This window comes from Crocodylus porosus, unplaced genomic scaffold (genome assembly GCF_001723895.1).
Source record: "Crocodylus porosus isolate Cpor-Errol unplaced genomic scaffold, CroPor_comp1, whole genome shotgun sequence".
NCBI lineage: Eukaryota > Metazoa > Chordata > Crocodylia > Crocodylidae > Crocodylus > Crocodylus porosus.
In genome coordinates, this window is record NW_017728948.1 from 22,917,489 (window position 1) to 22,929,158 (window position 11,670).

An 11,670-nucleotide genomic window follows, 5' to 3' on the forward strand; every position below is an offset into this window, starting at 1 on the left:
CAAATTTCACCATAGCTCTGCTCCACTCCCAGCATCACTGCTGCCAGTTACTCAGTGCAGTCCCGGCTTTATGTCCCACCCTCACTTATGCAGTGGGAAGAGCTGAAGTGTGCCAGGCAGGGGTGTAGTGGTGGTGTTAGGAGCAGAGCTGCAGTGAAATTTGGGGTGGATGCAGGATCTTCCCACACCACTGGTGCCCACTTTGAAGTCTGCCCCTGCTGAGAAGAGCCTCCCAGGCAGATCTGGGGTACATGCCCCCCTGGTCGCAAGCAGCAGTGGGAGCTGCCTGTTCCCACGAATCATGGCTCTGTCCTGTGCCCCCCCGCCTTGACTGGGCAGTGCCTGCCCCACCCCCCTCCCTCACTCTGGGGTGTGTGGATCTGTCCCTGCCACGCCCCTTCTCTCCCCCCTCCCCTTCTACCACAACACACTTACCAGCTGGAGGGAATTCTCCATGCTGCCAGCTCTGCTCCTGCTGCCTGAGTGACAGCACGGTCATTTAATGTCCAAATTATTGTCCCCATCAGCTCGATAGCCAATACAGCAAATTTTCTCTATATTGGTACCAATCCAATATCAGACTGATGTATCAGTGCACCTCTAACTTCAAGCCTTTGGTCTGCATCTGCCTCTCTACAGCAAGAGAGAAAATCTGTTTTCCATCTTTTTTATGGCAGCCATTCAAGTAGTTGAAGAGTGCTAACATGTATTTTCTCAAGTGCCTTTTCCACAAGTTGAACATGCGTAGCTCCTTCAACCTCTCCTCATATGACTTCCCTTCCAAGCCCTTCATCATTTTTGTCACTCACCCCTGTACCCTCTTTAACTTCTCCACATCTTTTTTCAAATGTCGATCCCAGAACTCCACACAGTTCTGTAAATGAGACCTGACCAGTGACGAGTAGAGAGGCACTATCACCTTCTATGTCTTGCACCTACTGTTTCTACTGATGGATCCCAAAACCACATTTCCCTTATGTGCAGCTGCATCACACTGCAGACTCATATTGAGTCTGTGAACTATGAGGAGTCCCAGATCCTACTCCACAGTTCTGCCATCCAGCCAGGTACCACCCATTTTGTGTTTGTGTTTTTTATTATTCTTCCTAAGTTGTAGCACCTTGCATTTATCCGCATTGGACTTCACACTGCTAGCTCTAGCCCAGCTTTCCAGTCTCTCTAGATCTTTCTATATTGCAGTCCCATTCTCCAACATGTTCATAATCCTTCTCAGTTTCATATCATCTGCAAACTTGCTCAAGAAGTTTTCTATGCCAGCATCCAAATAATTAATAAACCTGTTGAATAGCACCGTGCCAAAGACAGACCCCTTTCTGACTCTACTTGAAACCTCCTGCTATTCTGGTTAACGGTGGACCCACAGTTTCCTTGGTCCTTCTTTTCTGGCCAACATACTTATAGAACCTCTTCTTGCTCTCCTTAGCATTTTTTGCCAGGCACAGCTCGTTCTTGACCTTTGCCTTCCTGGGTTTGTCCCGATAGGTTCTTGCTATTTCCTGGTACACTTCATTAGTGACTATTCTTCCATTGTCTGCATGCTTTTCTGTTGTATTTGAGGCATCCTAGAAGCTATTTGTGCAGTCACACTGGTCTCTTGCCATTCTTCTTGTGCCTCCATCATGCTGAGACAGTTTCTTGTGGGGCTTCCTACTCTATGGACCTTTAGAAACTCCTAGCTCTCTTGGGTGCCTTTATCCCTCAGTCTATATTCCCATGGTACCATATTTACTAACTCCTTGAGTCAGATTAAATATGCGTTTTCAAATCAAGCATCATAATTTGGCAGATCTCATGTCTTCCCTGTCTCATGATTTGGAATCCTATGATAATACGATTGCTACCTCCCAAGTTGCCTCCCTTCACATTGTCCACTAGTTCTTCCCTGTTGGTCAGGATAAGATCCAAGATCGATGATCCCCTGGTTGTATCATCTACCTTCTGGAATAGAAAGTTATCCATCACATGTTAGAAACCAGCTTGACATTTTATGTTTGGTTGCATTGTTCTTCCAGCAGATGCCCAGAAAATTGAAGTCTCCCATCAGTACTATCCCATAGCTTTTGGCTAGGTTTCTCACCTGCTTGTAGAGCAGGTGAGAAACCTAGCCAAAAGCCATCTCTTTTTCTTGATTTGATGTCCTATAATAAATTCCCACCTTTATATCACTACTTCATCTTTCACCCTTCATCATCACCCAAATGCATTCTGCTTCGCTGTCTTCCTTCATAACCAGGGAACAAGTACTTTTCACATTTGTATACATGCATCAGATGTATTTTGCATGTTGACCTACTTGCTTCCCTTTTGCACCACTTGTTGCTGTCTTGTAGCTTTCTGGCCCTTACCTGGAGTTAGGTTGCCTGTTTGAGTCCTTTCTCCTCTGGACTGTGTACTCTGCTGCCAGAGGATTTTGATCACTATCCCCCATGGAACTTAGTTTACAGCTCTCCTTAATAATTTGGCCAGATGACACCCAAAAATGTTCTTCTATGTTCTTGTCAGATGGATCCCATCTCTTGATAGCAGTCCTCCTCCCAAGAATATCTGCCCATTGTCAAAGACTCCAAAGTCTTTCTATTGATACCACTGTCTCAGCTAAGCATTCACACCCAGGATATGATGGTCCCTCCCTGGACCCTTGCCTTCTACAGAAAGAACACCACTTATGCTCCAAGCTCCTTAATCCTCCTGGCAAGAGCCTCATATTCACCTTTGGTTTCTCCAGTGTCATTTCTGGCAGTACTGCTGGTGCCTACATGGACAAGCTGGAAGGGGTAGTGGTCCAGAGGATGGATGAACTCTCTGTGGCAGTCTCTCTATGGTGTCCTGAATTCAGGTTCCAGGTAGGCAGCACATCTCTTGGGCCCCCAAATCTGGATGTCAAACTAGTGCCTCTGTCCCTTGCAGAAGGGAGTCACCAACTACCACCACTCTTCTCTTCCTTCTTGGTACAGTGATCCTAGAGCCCTTGTCCCTCAGGCCTTGCACTTCCTGCTCCCTAGACTGCTGAGTCCTCTGTATCATGCTTGTAGATGTCCTCTCCTTTGCTTTTTCCTCAGCATTTCCACCACACAATGCTTGAAAGTGGTTGCAGACTTCAATTCACTCCTATTCAATTTTGGGGGGCCCTCCTTCTTTAAGTAGTCACATGCTGTCACTTTTCATTTCCCTTTGGCCTCTCCAGTAGTACCAATCTCTCATAACTCTTGTCCAAGCAAACTTCCTTTTCCCTGATGCGATGTAGCATGAATACCATCTTTGAATTTTCTCCTCCAGGGAAGGCACCAGCTTATCCTTGTTGCAGGTGAAGTGCTTTTGACCTTCTGGAAGGAACACGATCAAATGCACATTTCCCACAGGTCACAACTGCTGACCTGGCCTTTGTTTGTGCCTCCTTTGCTCCCTGGAGAACACCTTTGCTGTAAAGAGGAGAAAAAAAGAGGGGCAGGGGAAGGGGTAGCAGGGGAGAAAGAAAGTACCACCACAAGAACCTGCAGACCAAACACCTGTATCTAGGTCCTTGCACATGCATATGCATGTGGAACATATCCACCCTCCCTCCTATGGCAAATTCCCTGGGCAAACTCCCTTTCTATTTGTTGGCTTCTGTTCAGTACTCACATGGTTTTCTGGGGGCTGTATTTTTATAAGGCTGCCCAGCCTAGCTCCACCCCTTAATTACCTAAACCAGCCCTACCTGGGGGAGGGGTGTGGAAGGAAAGAGAGAAAGAGAAAGACGAAAAACAAAACAAAAAAAAGCAAACAAGGAAACAAGGAAACAAAAAATCCACCACAGGGGAAAAGGAAAAAGAATAATAGAGAGTTACACACAAACACACAAGGTACTAGGCAAACTCTCTACCACCAATTACAGACCCAAAGTCACCAGCACAGAGACAAGCCTCTTCAAGGCAGTCCCACTTATAAGATGCTTATCCCAGAGCAACTGCTCTGTTTACTGCTCTGTTTACTGCACTGAAGTGTAACCAGATTTTGTTTTATTCTAATGCAGGCCAAATTTTACTTTATTGTGACAGAATAAAGATAGCGTATCAGGAGCAAAGCACTGAGGCATTCTTAGAGAAATAAATGCAAATATCTAAACCAGGAGTTCCCAAAGTTTTGTCCATGGAGGGCCACCTAATGACTGGATATCACTCTGGGCGGTGCATGACAAATTGAATACGTAATGCAATACTTCTATGTGCAAGAGGTCAAACATAATATTCCTTATATATGGATGATCTGGCATCATTGTTTAATTTAGGTTTGAATTAAGACTTAGGCAGCTGCCTTTTCTTGCCAATAAAACATGTCGGGGCAGCTCATGGAACTGAGTGACCACCACAACATTCAGCACTTTGGTATCCACTAGGACGAGCCAGGATGGAGGATTGACATTCCCTTCTGGCTTATTAAACCCATTGCTAAGGACATCTGTTACCCTTAACAATAACAGGATATTGTTAGATAGCAGGGCTGCTGCTAAAAAAAAGAGTAAAAACTGTCAACCAGTTACTACTGAACAGTCAGTGGCTACAGCCTCCCTGATCAGCTGGTTCTCTTGTGGAAAGCCACCATTAAAACCCCTCTTTGTGGGCCACGCACAAATGCTTCATGGCTTGCAAGTGGCTTCTGGGATACACCTATGGGAACCCCTGATCTAAGTGATTAACATGGCAGTGATAATTGGATAGGAAGTTGAAAATGTTGTTCATTTAGAATATGGACTCACATTAGGAACAAAGCCTGGGGTCACGGCTTTCTCTAGAACAGCATCCCAGTTCACATCAGCTAGGTATGGAGAGCTCTGGACATCTGCAAGGCTTGAGAGACGACATTCTGGATCCTTAGTGAGGAGCTGCAATCAAAACCATGCAGTTTCTCGGATACTGTTTGTCATGAAGAAGAGAAATATATCTTGCTAACAAGGATAACGACATTCCAAATTAGAAAGATCTTAGAGAATATTGTAACACCTCTTAGTAGACTAAGTATTTAAAAGAAAACAGCTTACAAGATGTTAAAGTAATATAACTATCATTTGAGGGCTGTTACATTTATAAAAGAAAATGAGTTCATAGTGATAGTCCATTTACTTGTGCACGAAAGTCCAAATGATGAAAAAAAGACAAAGCGTCATTACAGTCTGGAACCACCAGGCACCTTTCATTTATCTGTTTAGCTACTTCCTGTATATTAGTACAGTGAGCACTCTGATACCAATGAACATGAATTGTTATGAATTATTCCATAAATTAAAGACTGCTATGCCATGTAATCCAAATCAGTAACTCCACCGTTCCCAGAACACATTTATTTACATTTAGAAAAAATACATTTAAAATCTTCTCCTACTCAAACCACTTCCCACCCAAATCCTGAATTTAGCAGCACATAGAAAATGATGATTTCCAGGCTGCTAGGGTGAAAGTTGATTACAGGTACATGGCGCTTTGAGTAAGGCGCAGCTTCCCATCATTTACAATGAAGCAGCTCAAGAACCTTTGTCATTGTCATGATAGTATCATAGTTGATGGGAAAAGCCTGTAAGGTTTACAGACAATTCTACTGGCAATTTCAGCAGAGAGAAAAAGCCATGAAAAGGGACCTTCTTCTGTAGGCATGACATTTAAAAAATGTGCTATTTATCAGAGCTCTGTCTTGCCTGGTTTATGTTTTCTTGATTGCATGGAGATCAGAGTTGCTTGTACTTTCTTACCTTTTTAAGTAGTGCTATCATGCCCTTACACCATGTAGATGAGTAATGAACTCTTTCTATCTTGAACATGTTGAGGATCTCATCAATTGGGGTGGTGGAATGAATTTCGTACGGCCTCTGTGATAAAGTTAAAATAACATCAATCTAAAATCAGACAGAAAAGTTAAAGTGAAGCATATCGCATCCTTTCTGTACTTAGTGTGACTTATTTGGGAAACATCAGTATATCTCTAAACATGCTAGACTATATCAGCTTCACAGTAAATAATTTAACTTTACTTTAAATAGTTTTTACTTTTCTAAAGTTTTTTTTTTTTAATAGAATACTCATAGCAGCATGAAAGTTTTCAAGGTAAATTCTAATTAGATTTATGAATATTTTTGCTCCTGGAGCCATTTATGTGATAAGTAGGCTATGGTTTATTTATTTCCATTGCAAAAGTATATTTGTATTGCAACTATCAGGGCACTGTTGTGCTAGAAACTGTGCCAACAAATAATAATAGAAAGTTCTTGTCCCAGGCACTTACAATTCAACAGACAAAGGGTGAGAGGAGTACGTTTCATCATCCTCATTTAACAGGTAAGAAACCAAGAGACAGATGGTGTGTCTACATGTGCCCCTATGGCACAATTAGTACTGCGCCATGCTAGTGGCATATGGCTATTTTTAGGCACTATGTCACTGTAGCAATGCACTATAGTGATGGAGTGTTTTGCTACAGTGATGTAGCTGTGGTTTCACAGTTTGTAGCCGCCAATGCTATGTTAGCGTAGCACATTGCTACAGCATTGTAGTGTCTCATGTAGACGTGCCAGGAGAAACTGAGGCCTGAATTCAAATTCATTTTGTAAGGGCCTAAATTTAGACAACTAAATTCTTAAGTGTTAGGCTGTATGCCCAAGGGGTAGGACACAAATTACACATAAGCTGGTATAAGTGATCAGAAACTGGTTCAAATCTGTAACACAACAGAAGTTCAGTGTACATAAACCACTTTCAAAGTGTCCGAAACTGGTTTAAGGTAAACCTGGATGGATGTAGTAACAGACTTAACAGATTTAGGTAAAATCAGTGTATTGAACTTCTGTCCCAGATCCCCTCCAGATTCAAGTTAAATCACAGCTCCCAGCAACCCAGGGTGCTTTGCACTTCCCCGGCAAACCCGCTCTAGTGCCCTGCAGCTTCTGGCGGGGGCCACTTCATGCATGTGGATGCATTTCTGGAATGATAAGTAAATATCTGTTCACTTGCTTATTGGTTCAATCTATGCAGCTTAGTCTAACCTGCAAAGATTGAATTGATTCAACCTCAGGCTTCTTGACTGCCTATACTTAGCTCGGGAGGGCAATTCAGTTTGACTGAGTTAGGCATCAGGTCTCATTAGGTGTCCAATACACTAATCTGAACATGATTTTTCAAAGGTCATTTAAGAAATATGCAATGGTGTCAAAAAACCCCAAAACCTAGATCCTGTACTTTCCTGCCAAGCCTTTAACCAAGCTGCATAGATCATTAAAGAGCTCTACATACTTCTGAAAGGATTGCAATCCTTCACTTTAATTCCTATAGTCACAGGTGTTGCCTTAACAGGATAGGGGAAAACTCAAGCTCTATGCTGCTTTATTCACGAAGTGTGTGTCTAATGGTTGTGTTTCAGCAGTATTTTGACATATGCAGGAGCACATACTGTAACTGTTGGAATATCTGCTCTCTTTTAAATTAATTTTTATTCAGATCTGTAACTGAACTGATCTTTTAAAGAAACCTTACTACTGTATATTTATTAATCAAGACTGACAGAGTGATAAATCCATTGTTCTGGAAGAACAAGATAGTTGAGAGTCTGAATTACAGGTGAACCCACTCATGTCTGGTTTGATGGCTGTGAAATCTATAATCAAATGCCACCAGAACAGCTAGATGTAAACTCATGCATCCTAATTCATACTCAGTGGACAGCATTACTTAGAGCACATTCCAATACTCACTGAAAACAATAGACAGACTTCCATTGAGTTGCATGGGAACTAAATCAGTGTTTGATTTTAGTTACTGCATTTTGTTATGAAGTTGTATTTTTGAAATATTTCTATTTATTAACCAACTATAAAGGAAATGAATGACATTGTATTATAGTACGTCTTCATAAAGGCCATTTAGATGCTGAATTGATTTAGAAAAAGGGCCAGTAACAGAATAAAATTTGGAAAAATTGCATTTTAGTTTAAATTAAATATATATTTTTTATACTTCCAGGATACTTTTTATTTATTTATTTGTTTGTTTATTTTTGGGTCTTCACTGATATCCTCAAAAATATTCTGTGAATTCAGAAAGACAGTGGAGTACCTTAATGTGGTTACTCAGGTCTGCTGGGCAAAAAGATGTTCTCCAAGATGGAGATAAGCCTAACTTTCACCAGCACTGCAGGATGGGAGTGGAAAGTACATTTTGGGATAAGGGGAAATATATTTCTGAATTTTTACATCATGTTTTGCCAAGGATCTCAATACACTTTGGACATCTTATTTATACCATAAGGCTCACACTGAAAGCCAGTGGCCAAAACAAGAAAAAAGACCAAGAAAACAATATGTTTGGTTTAGCATTAGTCATGCCCACTTGCACACTACCCCATTGTGGACACAACTTTTACAGCTGTGAAAATTGCTTTTTGCCAGTTTCAGAACGAATATTACACTTTTGCTCCAATTATCATTCCATCCAATCTTGTTGATAGGGCCAGGTAACTGTTATCTTGCTCTATAAGCTGTAGGTATAGTATAACATTTAAAATTTAGTTTACCTCAAAATCATTGGAGTGTAGCATTAGACAGATGTGTACCATGCTTATTACAGTGCAGATTTAATTTCCTGAGTGGTGTTTGTGTAGGGAGGTATGAAGCTTTTGCAAAGGTATCCAATTTATTTTCTTTTTTGGCAGTCCTTTTATCAGCTACTGGCTAGGTATCTAAATGTCTCCACTGTGGTGCATGAAATGGATAGACTATCTCTGTAGGTTATGGATGCTTTAAGAAGGAGCTATGCTCAGTCTAATACAAATTCCAAACTGCTATGGAAGCCGTGCTTCTAATAACATAGCGTTTTGGCTGGCTGGTCTTCTACATTTACAGCACAAAAAACGAGGTATGATACTTTTGCACCATCTTTAGCTCCTTTTGATGAAGTTAGAGGCAAACAAGAACAAAAAGTCAGCACAAACAAAAAGCAATTTATTTTTACTTAACTTCCCCTGAATTCTGGCAGAAAGTTTCGTACATTAGCTACTAGAAAAGACAAGGCAAGGCTAGAAAATGGTCTAATTGACAAACTATTTGGTCTCACGAAAGCACATTCCATTGTTTGACTCTTTTTTTTTTATTTCCACTCTTAGGTTATTCCTCTTTCCTTTGTTTTCTGATTTCCCTGGTTCCCCATTTCCCCATACACTTTGTGCTGCCCAACTAAAGAAAAGCAGTGGTTCTGCCTGTGGTAGGATTCTTCACAGCTTCCTTTGAAAGATTTGGTACTACATACTGCCAGAAAGAGGACACAGGGCTAAATGGAAGAAGGGTCCAGTGGCAATTCCTAGACCCCAGTGGAATTAGCTCATACACGTTCTTGCAGCTGAGCTGAATCTTATGGGACCAGAGAAGAGAAATGCACTTGCTGGCTGCTGCCTGAGCTTGCAGCCTTATTCAAACAAGTTATTTCCACAAAGAAAACTGCTTTAGAGGCCACAGACAGGATGGGTGGGGCATTAATGCTGATGTTTTAATCTACAATAATACTCCTGTTAACCACGTTCCTCACCTCTACTATTTCTTCCCCTCTGCCTTATACCATTCTGCACAGGTCTTGTTCAGAAGTGTTCAAAAGGTGTTTATAATTTAGAAAATATACACCTTTTTCCTAGTCTAGACATGGCCTCATGGTCCAGTCTGCCAGATCACTCACTGAACAGGCAAAAAACTCTACTCAACAGGACACTGTACTTGGTAGAGTTTTTGGCAGACAGATGACAATGCTTTTACTTTAACATGGTTTTGAAATTCAACCTTAGTTCCAGCCTTGTTTCAGAGAAAATCATTCTTGGAAGAGCATCCAGGGCTTGGCAAAAAGATACCAATGTTTTCTATGGAATTATTCAATGATAAGCAATTCAGTTATTCAGCTGTAAGTGACAACAGTACCTTGTGCTTAGGGCTGGGGTTCCAGATCTACCTCCACCATTGTGTAGTGTTCTTTTTCTGGGAACTTCTAATGAACAGGGGAATGTTATAAAGTGTTACTGCATCCATTATTATAATAATTAGTAGTATATAAAAATACTACTACTACTAATAATAGTAATAGAGAAACTATCTGTAATGAGAGTTTTCTGACACTTCCCATTATGAGGCTCCTTATTCAGTTGCTTATAACTGCTAGACTTTAACATTTTAGGTTGAAAGTTTCTATGCCGGGTAAAATTTTGGTCAGAAATACTCAGTAATTTCTGAGGAATAGGCTAGGGAAAGATATTATTTGGATCATGTTAAAAATGTTTGGTGTTTTTTTCCCTTCAAACAGCTTCAATGTCTCCATGCTCTGAAGCAGGGACTTTTTTTAAGTTCAAGAACATGTAGGGTTTATTTTCACAGGAATATATGGCAGAGAGGTGATCCTTAAGTTAAGGATGTGGCTTTTAGCTGTTTCTGTGAAAATCTGCTTAAATTTGGACAAGTCATAAGTCTCCAAAAACAGCATTTAGTACATGCTCCTGAAAGACTTTTTTGATTTTAGCAACTACTTTCCCCAAGTAATCTATCTGTACTGGGCAGAGTCCAGTCCTGGACTATGTAGGAACTTCCCTACACTTGCAGCTTTCGAGTGCTTCTGGACATCTGGACTGAACGAGTGTTTCTCCGGGATTTCAGTAACCTTCACCAATGGACTTATGCAACATGAAAGAATATGATATTTAATTTCAATGCAAAGGACACAAAAGTCATACCTATGTGTGGATAATATTTTATTTATTTATAAAAATATAAATTTAATGCAAATGTAAATATTTATTTATAAATAGATTGGGGAAAAGGGATCTTATGGAGGAGTCCAGCACAGATAACTGGTTTGAGAGGGGACTGGGACTTCCTAGGCAAAGGGACAGGGACTAGGTGACTGGGAAGAAAAAGATGAGATGGGAAATCAGAGTTAGTAGGTGTGTGGGTACAGTGGATGAGGACTTAGAGGGACACCAAGTCTGTGTCTGTAAAAAATGTAATTAAGAACAAATGGGGAAGGGGAAGAAGATGAAGCAGGAAGTAGATAAAACTGGCAAGCCAGGGTGTGGGGACTCACCACTGGCTGGACAAATAGACTAGGACAGACTAGGGAAATGATGACATCAGAGAGGACAAGCAGCACAGGGAGGAAGGCTGGGACTGGGAGGCTCTGGAGACAAGGAAGATGGGTAGGCAGAAGAGTCCAAAGGACAGGGGTGAAGAGAGAACTAGTGATGGTATATTGGCAAACAATTGACTCTTGCTATCAGTTCATAGAATCATAGAAGTCGGGTCGAAAGGGACCTTGTAGATCTTCAAGTCCGACCCCTGCCTGGGGGGGAGAAAAGACTGGACTCAAATGAGTCCAGCCAGGTAGGCATCAAGCCTCTTGTTAAAAACCCCCAGGGTAGGAGCCAGCACCACTTCCCTAGGAAGTTGGTTCCAGCTCCTAGCCTCCCTCACTGTGAAGTAGTTCTTGCCGATGTCTAATCTAAATCTACTCTCTAATAACTTGTGTCCATTGTTCCTTGTCATGCCAAGGGGCACTAGGGGAAACAGTGTCTCCCCTAAACCCTTCTCGTCCCTCCTAGTGAGTTTATAGACTGTCACCAGGTCCCCCCTCAGCCTTCTCTTGTGAAGGCTGAACAGGTTTA

At 41.5% G+C, this 11,670-nt stretch overlaps 1 protein-coding gene across 4 annotated transcripts in view; it reads right to left on the reverse strand.

Moving 5' to 3' along the window:
- Positions 1-11,670, reverse strand: part of STK32B (serine/threonine kinase 32B) — a 315,985-nt gene that overhangs the window by 47,277 nt on the left and 257,038 nt on the right. For all 4 annotated transcript variants that reach the window (XM_019553397.1, XM_019553399.1, XM_019553398.1 and 1 more), the window contains exons 8-9: positions 5,744-5,860; positions 4,757-4,882 (exon numbers count right to left, since the gene is read on the reverse strand). In XM_019553397.1, the coding sequence (XP_019408942.1) occupies positions 4,757-4,882; positions 5,744-5,860 (243 nt within the window). The remainder of the gene's footprint in view (positions 1-4,756; positions 4,883-5,743; positions 5,861-11,670) is intronic.